Here is a 19,209-nt window from a genome sequence, read left to right as displayed (position 1 = left end):
TATGTACTCTAACATATTTGCTTACATCTTGATTTCCCCTTGGTAAGCCACTGTCTTTACCATTGAAAATATCGTGGGTTTTTTCCGCGTATTTTAGGGGAAAATTTGGACCCTGCAAACCAATAAACAGACCCAGCGGTACGGGAATCCATAATTCCTGTTGTACTCTCGTACTTGTAACAACACAAAAATAAATCGGTGAAGTCCCAGGTTAGAATAGGTCCCCAGCAACCCATGCGTGCCGTGCGATGCGATTAAAAGGAGCGGGTGCCGTGAATTATGCTGAGTGCAGCGTTAAACAAAAGATGACCACACATGACAATGTCCATGACAACTAACTAGCTGCAGATACAACAGTAAAATAAAATAATACTTACCTAATCATGAGTTAATACATAGATAGTGTTTTCTATTTATTTAAGAAAATACATAATAAGAAAGAAAAGTAGACGTATTCAACATATAATGTAATTTATCATAAAATGAATATTCCAGTGAGTGGTCATGTACATTTACACATGATTAACTCCTCCAATTAGTGAAAGGTTAATAAACGTTTTGATACGCTCAATTTGATATTTATTTGGCTAAATTGTGACTATGTGTTGGTATAAGCTTTACCACAAACTGATAAATGACACATATTTTTTATATTTTACACAACAAACAATCCCATAAAACCTATGTCATAATAATTCCACATATGGTTTAATTCATTCAAGATTGGAATGTTTATCAGTTGTGGTAAAAGTATGAAATTTGTTTTGTGCCAAACAACTATTTCTTATGGGCTACCTGACACTAACTTTTCACATGCTGGTCATCCGAATGTCGCGATTGCAGTTGAAAAAAACATTTCAATTTATAAAGATATGCAAAGCATTAAAACACATGAACATTCCTCTGCGACCCAGTTTGAGAATATGACAAAAGTACATTGATTAATATTGAACCAATGCGAAATCAATAAATATTTTTTCACACGAGATGGCGTTCCGATCGACAAACCACCATGTTGTCTGCTCACTCACGAAACGATCGTTTACGTCACTCGATAAAGTGGTGATTATGAACAGATTTGTCCTTTGACGTGTGCATTCTCACAAACACATTCTACGGCAACACTGTTCGGTCTTCCAGTAACACAGAATCGGACACACACTATCGTACGAAAGGTAAGCATTTAATTAATATGTGGAAAGAAAACGGAATGAAGTTGAACCGTATTAGTGTCTCAAAAAATACGACGAGATGAAAGTTAAAATTTTGGTCGGAATCCGAACGAAATATCAATTCATTATGACCACATTTCATAATCTATTTTTTAAATTAACCCTCCTTACATTAAAGATAACTATTTAAAGAGTATAGTACTTAAAGACATTGCAACAAACCGAATAATCAGGGGGAGACTTTATACTGAGGGGGGCGCGAAATATACCGGCCCGGGGGAGATTTTTTTTCAGAACAGATTCTCCGGGTGAGAATCTGTACCGGTATAAAATCTCCGGGGGGAGAATTTGTACGGGGGAGTGTTTATACCGAGACACCGGTAGCTAATGGGTGCCACTGGTGGGGTAGGATACGCTTCTTTAAATACTCTGTTCGTGCAACCTTCGTACCCTTTTCATACACTGTTCTTGCACTGTCCATACACTGTTCATTAGCTTTTTACACACTATTCATACACTGTACTTGCCCTGTTAGTACAACCTTCATACATACTGTTCATACCCTTTTCAAACACTGTTCTTGCACTGTCCATACACTGTTCATTAGCTTTTTACACACTATTCATACACAGTGACTGTTCTTGCCCTGTTAGTGCAACCTTCATACATACTGTTCATACACTGTTCTTCCACCGTCCATACACTGTTCATTAGCTTTTTACACACTATTCATACACTGTTCTTGCCCTGTTAGTGCAACCTTCATACATACTGTTCCTACACTATTCAAACACTGTTCTTGCCCTGTTAGTGCAACCTTCATACATACTGTTCATACACTATTCATACACTGTTCTTGCACTGTCCATACACTGTTCATTAGCTTTTTACACACTATTCATATACTGTTCTTGCCCTGTTAGTGCAACCTTCATACCTACTGTTCATACACTATTCATACACTGTTCTTGTCCTGCCCATCCACTGTTCTAACTATGTTCATACACTGTTCTTGCCCTGTTAGGGCAACCTTCATACATACTGTTCATATACTGTTCTAACTATGTTCATACACTGTTCTTGTCCTGTTAGTGCAACCTTCATACATACTGTTCATACACTGTTCTAACTATGTTCATACACTGTTCTTGCCCTGTTAGTGCAACCTTCATACATACTGTTCATACACTGTTCTTGCCCTGTTAGTTCAACCTTCATACATACTATTCATACACTGTTCTTGCACTGTCCATACTCTGTTCATTAGCTTTTTACACACTATTCATACACAGTGACTGTTCTTGCCCTGTTAGTGCAACCTTCATACATACTGTTCATACCGTTTTCAAACACTGTTCTTGCAATGTTCATACACTGTTCATAGCTTTTTACACACTATTCATATACTGTTCTTGCCCTGTTAGTGCAACCTTCATACCTACTGTTCATACACTATTCATACACTGTTCTTGCACTGTCCATACACTGTTCATTAGCTTTTTACACACTATTCATACACAGTGACTGTTCTTGCCCTGTTAGTGCAACCTTCATACATACTGTTCATACACTGTTCTTCCACCGTCCATACACTGTTCATTAGCTTTTTACACACTATTCATACACTGTTCTTGCCCTGTTAGTGCAACCTTCATACATACTGTTCCTACACTATTCAAACACTGTTCTTGCCCTGTTAGTGCAACCTTCATACATACTGTTCATACACTATTCATACACTGTTCTTGCACTGTCCATACACTGTTCATTAGCTTTTTACACACTATTCATATACTGTTCTTGCCCTGTTAGTGCAACCTTCATACCTACTGTTCATATACCATTCATACACTGTTCTTGCAATGTCCATACACTGTTCATAGCTTTTTACACACTATTCATGTACTGTTCTTGCCCTGTTAGTGCAACCTTCATACATACTGTTCATATACTATTCATACACTGTTCTTGCCCTGTTAGTGCAACCTTCATACATACTGTTCATACACTATTCATACACTGTTCTTGTCCTGTTAGTGCAACCTTCATACATACTGTTCATACACTATTCATACACTGTTCTTGCACTGTCCATACACTGTTCATTAGATTTTTACACACTATTCATACACTGTTCTTGCCCTGTTAGTGCAACCTTCATACCTACTGTTCATACACTATTCATACACTGTTCTTGCACCGTCCATACACTGTTCATTAGCTTTTTACACACTATTCATACACTGTTCTTGCCCTGTTAGTGCAACCTTCATACCTACTGTTCATACACTATTCATACACTGTTCTTTCGCTGTTAGTGCAACCTTCATACATACTGTTCATACACTATTCATACACTGTTCTTGCCCTGTTAGTGCAACCTTCATACATACTGTTCATACACTATTCATACACTGTTCTTGCCCTGTTAGTGCAACCTTCATCCAAACTTTTCATACACTGTTCTGGCCCTGTTAGTGCAACCTTCATACATAACATACTGTTCATACACTATTCATACACTGTTCTTGCCCTGCCCATACACTGTTCTAACTATGTTCATACACTGTTCATGTTCCATTCATGCATTGTTCATACACTGTTTACACGCTGTTCACACTCCATTCATGCACTGCCCCTTCACTGTTCTTGTATTGTTTAAACACTGTTCAAACAGTCTTCTTGCTCCGGTCATGCACTGCATCTCCGTGCATCTTGTTTCGAGACCAACATGGCCAGCTACGAATATGTGAGTGAGTCGAAATTTAACGTCGCATCGACATTATTTCATATAGTTCTTACACATCCTCGATGTACAGTTACACGGGCTATTTGTTAATTGGGGGTATTTTATTTCAAATTTCAGCAGATTCAACATGGCAAAGATCAAAGGCTTTCTGCAGTGTGCGCTCATTACGGCATGCGTGGGAACATTATTGCTTCTTCTTGTATTTGGTAAGTTAATAAGTCGCTCTCAACACTCATCTCAAACGTAATTTGACTTTGGCCTGGAAGTTAACATGTGCGCCTTGTGCAGTAGAATACTATTTTTTCTAAATTTTAGATTTAAAAAATACCCATCCCAGAAGAAAATATGTTCTCCTAATATAAGCTAGTAAGTACAGGAGGTGTTAGCAACTTTTAAAACACAATTAGCCCTTCTTCGACATTCCTTCAGAGCCACTATGATCTTAATAACCATTTCAAGGTGTTCCAAGACACTTTCCTAAGTCCAACAAGTACCAACTCAAAGGATTGTGCAAGTTTACGTGAATAAATAGCTCTCAATGGATGATGCAATCATAACCTAATAGATAACTTGGAAGTTTGACAGACCAACATTAAGTGGTAGGATTTGATAATACAATTCAATTTTTTTCAGGGATCCATTCATATAATTTTCATCACAATTTTGCCTTTTTATTTTTCACTTTATGTCTCATGGAATCTGCTTAGGCAGATATTCGTGACTGATCATTTTCTCGCTTTTACTTTTTAAATGTAAATATCCTTAAACAGAAGTAGTTCTTCGGAGTTTCAAATGTCTCCGGGTACACATAGAGGTTATGGCCAGAATTAATAATCACAGACCACAGAAATGCAAATGTTTCATTCCACACACGCATCTGTGATGGAAACGTTTGAAAGGCCGTCCTTGTAATGACTGAACTCATTAAAGCCCATTACAACAAATTTAGTTCCAGACCATGGTGTAACATATATAGTCACAAATCGTTTTGTCGTAAACCTGCAAATCTACAAATTGCCTCGACACTATTACCAAAATTAACATTGTATGAAATATAAATTCCAACGCCAGAGAATGATCCGCCGAAACAGAATAAAATGGGCTTGAAAGGAAAACCTTGGCCGAAACCTTCTGAACCCATCTGCGCAGCATGTACGGTGAACCCTTAACAGTTTGCATGTATTGAGTAAACTAATACCACACTTGCCAAATATACAAGCAGGCAGCCTATTATTGCAGGAATCAAATTGCCTAGGTATCTCCAGATCCATAAGGGTTGACGAAGATGGATAAATTGGCTATCCAACAAGTGCATCCAACTGAAAGAGTTAACTCTGATAGCCAACCCTGCGGACACAGTGCCAAAGGGGGTTGGGGGTGTTATTATTGATGACCGACGATTCACCACACGTCACATTGTCAATACAGAGGCATCTCGCATGAGAGTATTCTGAACTGGGCATGACAAAGGTAAACGAAGGCTCCTGACTCCTAATCAGAAACGATTCAGGTTCATCGTCTCTCATGTCGTTTTGATGCAAAGCTAACTGATTTTGTTGAGCTATTAGTAACTATGGATGAGTATTGGGTCTCTACAGTGTTAGAGGAAGAATGCAAACTCTGTCCCATCAGCTTGCAAGGTGATTGCTTCTGGTGGACCAATAGTATGCAAATCTCAAGGCAAGAGGTCGTGGACAACTCACCAAAGTGGTGTTGTTCCACCTGCGCAATGCACCTGTGCACATGTCGCCATGTTGTCGTTAGGGATACAATGCATCACACTGACCTTGAACATCCGTATTCACCAGATTTTGCAAGGTCAGATTTCTACCTCTTCATAAACTTGAAGAGCTGGGGTGACAGGGCGTGAGCGTCGCGTTCGAGATTATTGCACTTATAAAGCGACGGGCATGTGCGTGTGTGTTTCCATGTATTAGTCCGGACTTGTGCCGCTTTTATTGTGCTTGCACACTGAGATACCATGCCGCAGTTTAACATGGATACTCAACTCAGACACATGATACTGACTCCGAAGTCCTGCCAGTTGTGCTCTGTAAATAATCGAGTCTGGAACCAAGCAATCCACATCTTCCCGAGGCAAAGGAGTTAACTAACTGACTTTAAATGTCCAGTTTCCACCCTTGCCGAACTAGACTGGAATTCCTGGGCTTGATCGTAGCGCCACCAGTGGCTGTTGAGAGTTTTGTCACTTCTAAACCTCTCCTATGGACCAATCAGATTCCACCTCTCGTATCACTTGCATTTGTTTCAAAAAAAATTGCGGCGGCCAGTCAAGACGATCTGATCGATAAAGTGAAGTGCATCAAATCGCATGAGCACCTTGATCAAAAACATGAAAAGACATGGAAAATATCTGTTGACAACGAGTTGGCGGTGCACATGCTGTTCAAATCCTGCAATCGACCAAAATCTGCATTTCGGATTTCGATTTCGTTGCGCTATTTTGATTGGACTATGCACAGACTCGTTAGTCCAGCCAAAATGTAAGTCCATAATACCAGCCTAGTTCGGCAATTCAGTGATTGACATCATGGGCATTGATCCACGCGATTGGGATACGATGATATGTGATTTGACCATGTCAGCCAGCCTGACTGCCCAATCCCTTTTGTCGCCTGTTACGCTTTGCATGATTGCTACAATGTGACTTTCTTTAGATCGCAGAATAACATTTTGTGCTTATTTTTAAAGAGATAATAATTTATCAACAAGTTTAAAATGATAGTAATGAGACACATATGTTGATATTGCAGATAGGATCGTCTTCAATCCAACCTCCAAGGTAGAAAAAAGTGTCTCAGACTTGGATTCAAATCGTCACGAAGGTAAGTTAAACCACAAATTCATTTTATTCAGTAACCAGCACAACGTACCTGAAGGAGGATAGCGACGCTTACGGCGTTATAACAATAAACTTTACGTTCAAGTCGAGCTAAAACATTAGAATAATCGAATATCACAGAAGAGGCAAAGAGTGAAACAGCTCAAACACTAAACGGTCAAATAAACACAAGTTAGTCATCGTACAGGCACGGCAGCAACAATCACTGTTAATATCACCGATTAAACGAACAATCATAATGATAATATGAAAATGTTTAATTTGAATAGTGTTCACAATAATCAACGACAATGGCATGAGAAAATGGCGAATATTTGCTATTCGATTTATTAAGTTGGTTGTTTGGTTGTTTAACGCCGCACTCAGCGATATTCCAGCCATATGAACGCGGTCTGTAAATAATCGAGTCTTGACCAGACAATCCAGTGATTAATGGATTTATATAGTTCTACAAAGTTTATTTCGACTTTTAGATACTTTCCAATTATGGGAACTTTTCCATGAATATTTAAAAAAAACATCAACGCCAGAGAATTATCAGTCTCCACAAAGCGGAAAAGATAAAAACGGTGAAAATTACATAAATGAATCAATGAAAACAGTGATAAAAAAAACAGGTGTTTAGAAAAAGGTAAGCATGTCCTGCTCTACCGGTAGTACTCGTCTCTCACACAATTTGAATAAAAAATCCTTTTGTTTGTTGCCCATAAATTATCACTGAAGCCATGGAAGGAGGATAAATGTATGACGAAGTTCTTTAAGCCTTAAAAAACGAAAGAATTTTTTATAAAAATACCGATCCTTCAGTATTTACAGTAGCATGGTATCAACACCATTTCATGACATACATGTTTTCCTAAAAAGACAAACCTAAAATCTCCACTAAGTATGCCGGGACCAACCATTTAATATTCTGGGACGGGATGGGATAGGATTTCTGTCAGCGATAAGATAATTTCTTTCGGCCCTTGCACTCTTGCACTCAACTGCTTTCTGTGAAAGCAAGAGCAGAACGATACTTAAATATCACACATATGTTTACACCCATCGAGCAATCTAGTTTGGAGGGAAAACCGGAGAACAAATTATTTCTTTCCATAATTGATACCTGTCCTTGTTAAATATGTGTTAAATGTAAGTGTACCACAAACATCCTTAAATTACAAAGTCCATTAAGATATATTGTAAAATCATTAGATTGATGTATCTCAAGTAGACATCTTAACGGGATATTCCAGCATACAAACAGAAAACAAATGAGGTCGATAACAATTTAGAACGTTTTTCATAACAAAGCAAAGATTTTCTGTCTGCAATAGATCTGGTTTATCACGTAAATGACAATAATGCACATATTCTATCAGTACATGAAATAACAGTAATTAATGTAACGGTAGTATGACTACATAAAGTATATTAAAAAAGTTTAATAATGTACCTGGCTTCGATTTCAAAACAAGAAATAACCAACAAAACATACTTCCATATTCCTCCCTTAAACACACCTTATTTAATTAGTTTTTTCGTTTTCACTCTTTTTTTCGAAAACATATTCAAGAGCGCAAATCTGTTTCTGATACCAATATATTTGGGCTCTTTAAAGAACATTCGGTGCATACCATGTGATTCTTGGATACATTACTAGCACTGCCTTAGCACTTGTTATGAATAGGGGCGGTCGGGTAGCCTAGTGGTTAAAGCGTTCGCTCGTCACGCCGAAGACTCGGGTTCGATTCCCCACATGGGTACAATGTGTGAAGCCCATTTCTGGTGTCCCCCGCCGTGATATTGCTGGAATATTGCTAAAAGCAGCGTAAAACCAAACTCACTCACTCACTATTATGAATAATGCTTTAAACACAGAATTTGTGTATAGAAAGAAATTATGTATATGCTTATTATAATAGATAAAAATATGATAAACTCTTTTAAAAAAGTAAGGGATACTCGAAAATGACTCAAAATGTCCAATGTGTTAGAGATATTAGTTTCTGGTTATAGTTGTCTGATAATAAGGAACGAAGTGGGAACACACTACAACCGGAAGTGAAGTAGTTGTTTTGACGATCGATCTTGAAGGACGGCAGGCGTCAGATGGGAAATTGACGTGTTTGTTGACGTATTTGGATCAGAAGTAGCGCGTAATACCGCAACGATTTGTCAAACATTCATGCTCTTGACGAGACATACTGCGTATGAGGGAATTTGAGGGAATCGGCCCCACTTCTCTTGCAGCGCCTGGCCAAGTTCAGCCAATCTGGTTGGCGGCCTATAACATTGTTTGTTTGTTTATTTGTTGTTTAACGCCGCACTCAGCAATATTCCAGCTATATGACGGCGGTCCGTAAAATAATCGATGACATCATGACCATCAATCCACGCAATTGGGATCGATGACATGCACCAACCAAGTCAGCGAGCCTGACCACCCGATCCCGTTAGTCACCTCTTACGAAAAGTGTAGTTGCCTTGAAACGGCAAGCATGGGTTGGTGAAGACCTATTCTAACCCGAATCTTCACGGATCCCTATGACGTTGACGTACACGTCTCCCTAAGGCGGGTCCAGTGAGGGAAAGGTATTGGTTCATTGCTCGACATGGCATTCTATGGATGCTGTGCTGCTAGGGGTGAGCACGTTGAGCACACACGGCCTGAAAACGGGACAACAGAGGGTGTCCGGATGTTGTCCCGATAGTACTGTCCAGTGACCCTTCCTTGAATTATGTCGAGTGGGGTTCGGTCAATCCTTGTGATGCTACCCCACTCCAGAAGAAGAAGAAGAAGAAGAAGAAGATTTTATTAACGTCTCACTTGTATACCACATTTTTGTTAAAACAACTTAAAAATATAGTTACATTAAAGTTGTATACAACCAATCGCACAGCGATTTATGAGAGACTCCATGACCGATCCAATGTCAAATCTGTCATGAGGTCTCAGGTTGACATTGGCTTGACGTTCATTTCAACGTCGCCACGCTTATCCCAGTTTCGACGTTTTTGTTGTTGTTGTTTTTATAAAATGTACAATCTTAGAAGTAAGCTTTTTAATGGGGGGTTTTCCAATCCATCTTAGAATGGGGTGTCGTCTGCTAGCCCAGGTAGAACCATCTGGTAGCATATAATTACCAGCCCGTTCCTGGCTGTTCCTATTGAAGAGTTCAAAGAAAACCAGCCTGTTCACTTTTGAGCAGAATTTTTACCTTGCTCCCCATACTAGTTCGTTCTTGCATTGGATGTTTGTCGTCAACATTTATTTTCATTTTTCATAATCCCCCTTTATTTAATAGCATATATGCTTTTGGTGTTTCGTATATTCTCATTCTTATTTTCTTATTTTATGCTTAATCAAAGAAGGATAAAAAACGTTTCTACAATTTCAGAGACTCCCCCAGAATCATATGTTGACAAATTTCAAAAGTTACACACCTACCTCTCATAAACTTGAAGAGCTGGGGTGACAGGGCGTGAGCGTCGCGTTCGAGATTATTGCACTTATAAAGCGACGGGCATGTGCGTGTGTGTTTCCATGTATTAGTCCGGACTTGTGCCGCTTTTATTGTGCTTGCACACTGAGATACCATGCCGCAGTTTAACATGGATACTCAACTCAGACACATGATACTGACTGCGAAGTCCTGCCAGTTGTGCTCTGTAAATAATCGAGTCTGGAACCAAGCAATCCACATCTTCCCGAGGCAAAGGAGTTAACTAACTGACTTTAAATGTCCAGTTTCCACCCTTGCCGAACTAGACTGGAATTCCTGGGCTTGATCGTAGCGCCACCAGTGGCTATTGCGAGTTTTGTCACTTCTAAACCTCTCCTATGGACCAATCAGATTCCACCTCTCGTATCACTTGCATTTGTTTCAAACAAAATTGCGGCGGCCAGTCAAGACGATCTGATCGATAAAGTGAAGTGCATCAAATCGCATGAGCACCTTGATCAAAAACATGAAAAGACATGGAAAATATCTGTTGACAACGAGTTGGCGGTGCACATGCTGTTCAAATCCTGCAATCGACCAAAATCTGCATTTCGGATTTCGATTTCGTTGCGCTATTTTGATTGGACTATGCACAGACTCGTTAGTCCAGCCAAAATGTAAGTCCATAATACCAGCCTAGTTCGGCAATTCAGTGATTGACATCATGGGCATTGATCCACGCGATTGGGATACGATGATATGTGATTTGACCATGTCAGCCAGCCTGACTGCCCAATCCCTTTTGTCGCCTGTTACGCTTTGCATGATTGCTACAATGTGACTTTCTTTAGATCGCAGAATAACATTTTGTGCTTATTTTTAAAGAGATAATAATTTATCAACAAGTTTAAAATGATAGTAATGAGACACATATGTTGATATTGCAGATAGGATCGTCTTCAATCCAACCTCCAAGGTAGAAAAAAGTGTCTCAGACTTGGATTCAAATCGTCACGAAGGTAAGTTAAACCACAAATTCATTTTATTCAGTAACCAGCACAACGTACCTGAAGGAGGATAGCGACGCTTACGGCGTTATAACAATAAACTTTACGTTCAAGTCGAGCTAAAACATTAGAATAATCGAATATCACAGAAGAGGCAAAGAGTGAAACAGCTCAAACACTAAACGGTCAAATAAACACAAGTTAGTCATCGTACAGGCACGGCAGCAACAATCACTGTTAATATCACCGATTAAACGAACAATCATAATGATAATATGAAAATGTTTAATTTGAATAGTGTTCACAATAATCAACGACAATGGCATGAGAAAATGGCGAATATTTGCTATTCGATTTATTAAGTTGGTTGTTTGGTTGTTTAACGCCGCACTCAGCGATATTCCAGCCATATGAACGCGGTCTGTAAATAATCGAGTCTTGACCAGACAATCCAGTGATTAATGGATTTATATAGTTCTACAAAGTTTATTTCGACTTTTAGATACTTTCCAATTATGGGAACTTTTCCATAAATATTTAAAAAAAACATCAACGCCAGAGAATTATCAGTCTCCACAAAGCGGAAAAGATAAAAACGGTGAAAATTACATAAATGGATCAATGAAAGCAGTGATAAAAAAAACAGGTGTTTAGAAAAAGGTAAGCATGTCCTGCTCTACCGGTAGTACTCGTCTCTCACACAATTTGAATAAAAAATCCTTTTGTTTGTTGCCCATAAATTATCACTGAAGCCATGGAAGGAGGATAAATGTATGACGAAGTTCTTTATGCCTTAAAAAACGAAAATTTTTTTTATAAAAATACCGATCCTTCAGTATTTACAGTAGCATGGTATCAACACCATTTCATGACATACATGTTTTCCTAAAAAGACAAACCTAAAATCTCCACTAAGTATGCCGGGACCAACCATTTAATATTCTGGGACGGGATGGGATAGGATTTCTGTCAGCGATAAGATAATTTCTTTCGGCCCTTGCACTCTTGCACTCAACTGCTTTCTGTGAAAGCAAGAGCAGAACGATACTTAAATATCACAAATATGTTTACACCCATCGAGCAATCTAGTTTGGAAGGGAAAACCGGAGAACAAATTATTTCTTTCCATTGTCGGGATTTTCTTAAATCCCAGCCCTAATTGATACCTGTCCTTGTTAAATATGTGTTAAATGTAAGTGTACCACAAACATCCTTAAATTACAAAGTCCATTAAGATATATTGTAAAATCATTAGATTGATGTATCTCAAGTAGACATCTTAACGGGATATTCCAGCATACAAACAGAAAACAAATGAGGTCGATAACAATTTAGAACGTTTTTCATAACAAAGCAAAGATTTTCTGTCTGCAATAGATCTGGTTTATCACGTAAATGATAATAATGCACATATTCTATCAGTACATGAAATAACAGTAATTAATGTAACGGTAGTATGACTACATAAAGTATATTAAAAAAGTTTAATAATGTACCTGGTTTCGATTTCAAAACAAGAAATATACAAAACAAAACATACTTCCATATTCCTCCCTTAAACACACCTTATTTAATTAGTTTTTTCGTTTTCACTCTTTTTTTCGAAAACATATTCAAGAGCGCAAATCTGTTTCTGATACCAATATATTTGGGCTCTTTAAAGAACATTCGGTGCATACCATGTGATTCTTGGATACATTACTAGCACTGCCTTAGCACTTGTTATGAATAGGGGCGGTCGGGTAGCCTAGTGGTTAAAGCGTTCGCTCGTCACGCCGAAGACCCGGGTTCGATTCCCCACACGGGTACAATGTGTGAAGCCCATTTCTGGTGTCCCCCGCCGTGATATTGCTGGAATATTGCTAAAAGCGGCGTAAAACCAAACTCACTCACTTACTATTATGAATAATGCTTTAGACACAGAATTTGTGTATAGAAAGAAATTATGTATATGCTTATTATAATAGATAAAAATATGATAAACTCTTTTAAAAAAGTAAGGGATACTCGAAAATAACTCAAAATGTCCAATGTGTTAGAGATATTAGTTTCTGGTTATAGTTGTCTGATAATAAGGAACGAAGTGGGAACACACTACAACCGGAAGTGAAGTAGTTGTTTTGACGATCGATCTTGAAGGACGGCAGGCGTCAGATGGGAAATTGACGTGTTTGTTGACGTATTTGGATCAGAAGTAGCGCGTAATACCGCAACGATTTGTCAAACATTCATGCTCTTGACGAGACATACTGCGTATGAGGGAATTTGAGGGAATCGGCCCCACTTCTCTTGCAGCGCCTGGCCAAGTTCAGCCAATCTGGTTGGCGGCCTATAACATTGTTTGTTTGTTTGTTTGTTTATTTGTTGTTTAACGCCGCACTCAGCAATATTCCAGCTATATGACGGCGGTCCGTAAAATAATCGATGACATCATGACCATCAATCCACGCAATTGGGATCGATGACATGCACCAACCAAGTCAGCGAGCCTGACCACCCGATCCCGTTAGTCACCTCTTACGAAAAGTGTAGTTGCCTTGAAACGGCAAGCATGGGTTGGTGAAGACCTATTCTAACCCGAATCTTCACGGATCCCTATGACGTTGACGCACACGTCTCCCTATAAGTTCTAAGGCGGGTCCAGTGAGGGAAAGGTATTGGTTCATTGCTCGACATGGCATTCTATGGATGCTGTGCTGCTAGGGGTGAGCACGTTGAGCACACACGGCCTAAAAACGGGACAACAGAGGGTGTCCGTCTCACTTGTATACCACATTTTTGTTAAAACAACTTAAAAATATAGTTACATTAAAGTTGTATACAACCAATCGCACAGCGATTTATGAGAGACTCCATGACCGCTCCAATGTCAAATCTGTCATGAGGTCTCAGGTTGACATTGGCTTGACGTTCATTTCAACGTCGCCACGCTTATCCCAGTTTCGACGTTGTTTTTCGTAGTTGTTTTTTATAAAATGTATATAAAATATTAGTAGTAAGCTTTTTAATTGTTTTCCCCCGATCAATCTTAGAATGGGGTGTCGTCTGCTAGCCCAGGTAGAACCATCTGGTAGCATATAATTACCAGCCCGTTCCTGGCTGTTCCTATTGATGAGTTCAAAGAAAACCAGCCTGCTCACTTTTGAGCAGAATTTTTCCCTTGCTCCCCATTGTAGTTTGTTCTTGCATTGGATGTTTGTCGTCAACACTTATTTTCAGACCCGTGAAGATTTCGGGGTAGAATAGGTCTTCAGCAACCCATACTTGCCGTAAAAGGCGACTATGCTTGTCGTAAAAGGCGACTAACGGGATCGGGTCGTCAGGCTCGCTGACTTGGTTGATACATGTCATCGATCCCAATTGCCCGGATCGATGCTCATGGTATTAATCACTGGATTGTCTGGTCCAGACTCGATTATTTACAGACCGCCGTCATATAGCTGGAATATTGCTGAGTGCGGCGTTAAACAACAAACCAACCAACCAACTTATTTTCATTTTTCGTATTTCGTATTTCGTATATTCTCATTCTTATTTTCTTATTTTATGCTTAATCAAAGCAGGATAAAAAACGTTTCTACAATTTCAGAGAATCCCCCGGAATCATATGTTGACAAATTTCAAAAGTTACACACCTTGAATGACCAGCTCCCCCGTACAAACGTAATTATACTTACGTACATGCGAAGCGGCTCGACTCTAACGGGAGAAATATTTGGTCAGCACCCGGATGTATTCTACGTTTTTGAACCAATGCATACTTTGAAATGGGAATTGTGGTCAAAAAGAACACGCCTGAGCTTTTTTGATCAAACTTCAAGGTACGAATAATTTTTTGCTATCATGATTGTTTTAATTTTTCATATATATTTTAGACGGACGCGTGGTGATTCCAGGTAAAAATATAAGTCCACAGTAACCTTTGATTTTTTGACGATGGCGACTACATGGATCGGGGAGTCAGGCTCGCTGATTTGGTTGATTGCATGTCATCGGTTCCTAATTGCATGGATCAATGTACATGATATCAATCACTGGATTTTCTAATCCAGGCTCGATTATTTACAGACCACAGCTGGAATATTGCTGAGTGCTTATTTAAACAACAAACTTGCAAACAAATAAACCTTTTCAAGAGGCAAGCTGAGTTCACATCTGCAGATCTAGTTTAATTATAATTTTAACAGGCGAAATTGCGATACAAATGATGTGGAGTTCGTTTAAGTTCTAAGTTCGTTTGTTGTTTAACGCCGCACTCAGCAATATTCCAGTTATATGACGGCGGTCTGTAAATAATAATCGAGTCTGGACCAGACAATCCAGTGATTGACATCATGAGCATCGATCGAAGCAATGGGAATCGATGACATGCATCAACCAAGTCAGCGAGCCTGACCACCTGATCCCGTTAATCGCCTCTTACGACAAGCATGGGCAACTGAAGACCAATTCTAATCCGGATCTTCACGTGACCATTACGCTCAGACACCATAAAAATATGATAGCATTTATCATTTCCATTCGGAACCGACCGTTTATATCATATTAATATGTAAATTGCCCTGAATGTCTTCCATACATTTCCTGGAATGATTTAATCAGGACGTTGAAGGTGTCTATTGTACTTCCGTCAATGTGTTGTCTTTAAAACAGCAATCCCTCTATATGCTGATAACTGGAGTGTGTGATTGTTGCTTAACACCGCATCAGCACCTTGCAGCTATTCGCGGCGAGCTGATGACAGGTATTCGGAACAGGAGAAAACTACCATGCAATGACGACCTTCAGTTTGAATGTAGACCCCAGTTTTAAAACCCCTGTGGTGATTGCGGGTTATTGGTCCCAAAATACGTGATCGGGTTGTCAGACTCGGGGAATTGGTTGAGTGCGTATCATTGCTCACAATATCAATCACTGGACAATCAGGGCTCGATTATTTGCAGGTGCCTGTCTTATAGCTGAAATATTGCGTAGTACGGCGTTAAACAAGAAAACAACAAATATGAATTTGTATACAGGGCGAAGATCTGGGATAGACTAGGTCTTCAGCAACCCATTCTTGCCGTAAAAGGCGACTATGCTTGTCGTAGGAGGCGACTAACGGGATCGGCTGGTCAGGCTCGCTGACTTGGATTGACTGGTCCAGACTCGATTATTTACAGACCGCCGTCATATAGCTGGAATATTGCTGAGTGCGGCGTTAAACAACAAACCAACCAACAACTTGTGTACAATGATATTTCATGTGTGAACCATTTTTTCCAGGGAAGTCAAAAGTGAAAAAGATTTTGCAAACACAGCAAAAGACATTGCCGACGGGTTTTTGAGGTGTCATCCAACTAAGATAGACATTGCAACACTAAGTCAACATCACTTAGGAAAAAGCAAAGATACGATACCTTACAAGATGTGTCTAAAGTCAAAGCCCGGAGTCCTGAAAATGTTAGACTGCTTACCAATTCTTCAAAAGCAATGCTTGGACTCAAACGTATCTGTTATCAAAACAATACGTTTCCCAATGGAAGCAGTGGAGACAATGATGAAATCAAATCCATCATTAAAAGTCATACACTTGGTGAGAGACCCACGGCCCACCATCAAGTCTCAGATATCATTCGGGCGTGACACTTGGAGCAACCTTGATCCGTACTCCAAGGAGCACTGCTTGAGGGTACAGAAAGACCTGCAGGTTACCAAGCGACTGATGGAATCTCACCCTGACAAAACTAAATTGCTCTTGTATGAGGATTTAGTAGTCCACCCTTCTCGAATTGCGCAGGATCTGTTTTCATTTGTAGGTCTGGCTTATACACGTGAGACGGAACGATTCGTTCAATCCAAGACGAACGGCACAGTGGACGAACACTGTGTTTTGTGCACTCAGAGGCTAAACTCATCACTTTCGGCTCTGCAGTGGCGAAAAGAACTTGACTTCAATAGAGCTCAGGTCATAGACGCTAATTGTAAAGCAGTATACCAAATGTTAGGTTATTTGCCAGTAAATACTGCAACTGAACTCAAAGACTTGTCAAAAAGTTTGAAAATCGAAAGGAACTTATAAAGGTACATGTTTTATACAGTGAAACATCAAACATCAAACGATATGATTAGGACCCTGTTTTAACCCACTTGAAATGTCGTTTTATCGTTGCGGAAATTGGCATGAAAATTATTGGACACGATCATTTCGCTGGCAATTGGCCCCTATTCTTTAATTATAGTGGTAGATTTAGACTTCCGACATGATCAAATATATAAGGATCATGCCAAATATACGTGAAAAAATCCATGCTCATCTCCAAATATTAGAAAAGTGCCTCCTGAAAACCTCTAACATCAGCCTGTTTCACCAAAGCCTATGTTTTTAGTGTTCGCATAAGTTCCAAATATGTTGATCACCACTCAGATACATTTAGGCAGTGTCAGCTTGGGAGGGGGGGGGGGGGGGGCACGGGTGGCCCAGTCGTCTAAGGCTCCGCGATTCGCTGTGCAGAGTTGCGTACCTTGGGCCTCTCAGAAACCTATGATTGTGGGTTCGAATCCCGGTTCGCCCCGATTATGTTTCTAGGTTTGTCAGCACCATACCCGTGCTCGTGGGTTTCACCGAAGTGGTAAACATCAGAGACCTGCTTCACTTCGGGCTTTCCTCCCACATTAAGCTGACGCGCCGTGATATAACTCGAATAGTGTTAAAAGCGGCGTTAAACCCAACTCACTCACTCATCTTCCCGAGACAAGAGAGTCCACTGGCCAACATCAAAGTCTGGTGAAGGAATGGTTGAAGACCATGGGGTTGAAGAACGTCATCACTGTAGATCTGGCCGTTGAAGCTGCCACGGATGCCGACAAGTCCCGTCCGTTGGTTCATGGGCCAAGGCCATTCAACGGAAGGAGCTCGATTACCAGCGATACGGACACGTCGACTGATGCGGCGGTGCAACCATGTTGCTTCCGTTTCCGTCCCTGTGACGAACTTGTTGGGCAAATGGTAAGTGTGCAAGTACCGGTAGTCCTGGGGCGTCGTCACGCGTGGTCTGCCTGATTGTCAAGGGGCTGTCTTCCATAATCAGGGGTGTCATAAAATGCGAATTAAGTAGTAAAGGGTGATAGGTTCACAGGTTCACAAGTTCATTATAACGGCTCCTTGTAGGTGATACTAATAGATGACAATAGAGGATCAGATAATGACAATCAGTGCTAACAAGGATCACTGATTAATTACATCAGCGCAGATATACCAGCGGCTGAACTAAGCAACCGTATTACAGTATTACAATGAGAGGCTATAACAACACTTTGACAAGATACCGACCAGATGCGTAGACAGCCAATTACGTCGGCTGCGACTAATTAACACCTGAGTCAATTAACTCAACACTCTAAGGAGTGAATAACCTCGGTCGGGTGAAATAACGGGAAATAAACACAGAGGGCACAAACAAGCCACTTAGGCTGATAAATAGTCGATTACGTCTGAATATCAGCTAGTCTTAATAGACAAAAGATTCAGTCACTTTGACTGAACAAGGAAACACAAAATTCCCAAATAACTGGACAATCACGGGAAGGTTGGTTATCAACGGATTACTAGAAAAAACGGAGTACAGTAAACTACGTTTATAACGAACTGACGGATATAACGAACTTATTTTTTAGTCCCGGCCATTTGATGTGAATATGCTGTATATATGCTTATAACGAACTACGGTTATTTCGAACTAAAATTAGTGGTCCCTTTGAGTTCGTTGTAACCGTAATTTACTGTACTTCAAACAATAGTTACTTAGTGCCTAGACCATCACGGGAATGTTGGTTATCCAAATTACTAGAAAAACTGAGTTTTATTAACCCTAGTAACAAAGTTTAGTTCAGTCAGATTCTAGATCGAACCTAGTCCCGAAAACCACTTACTGACGAAACCTGAGTTTCGACCGTGCCCACCCCAGTAGCGAGACAATCATGAACGATTTCACGGTTCCTGGAGGGTGGA

At 39.9% G+C, this 19,209-nt stretch overlaps 1 protein-coding gene and 1 long non-coding RNA gene across 2 annotated transcripts; both read left to right on the top strand.

Moving 5' to 3' along the window:
• Positions 1–1,077: 1,077 nt before the first annotated feature.
• On the top strand, positions 1,078–6,767 carry LOC125378791. The gene is made up of 3 exons (XR_007220502.1): positions 1,078–1,175; positions 4,039–4,127; positions 6,696–6,767. It is a non-coding gene; the product is annotated as an uncharacterized LOC125378791 (long non-coding RNA).
• Positions 6,768–11,164: 4,397 nt separating this feature from the next.
• LOC124121561 (carbohydrate sulfotransferase 5-like) lies at positions 11,165–17,645 on the top strand. Its single transcript, XM_046484576.2, has 3 exons — positions 11,165–11,231; positions 14,809–15,040; positions 16,485–17,645. The coding sequence occupies exons 2-3, from the start codon at positions 14,901–14,903 to the stop codon at positions 17,278–17,280; spliced, it is 936 nt and encodes a 311-aa protein (XP_046340532.2). The 5' UTR covers positions 11,165–11,231; positions 14,809–14,900; the 3' UTR covers positions 17,281–17,645.
• Positions 17,646–19,209: the final 1,564 nt, after the last annotated feature.

This window comes from Haliotis rufescens, unplaced genomic scaffold, assembly GCF_023055435.1.
Source record: "Haliotis rufescens isolate VD_foot unplaced genomic scaffold, xgHalRufe1.0.p SCAF_13, whole genome shotgun sequence".
NCBI lineage: Eukaryota > Metazoa > Mollusca > Gastropoda > Lepetellida > Haliotidae > Haliotis > Haliotis rufescens.
This window is presented reverse-complemented; position numbering and strand designations above follow the sequence as displayed.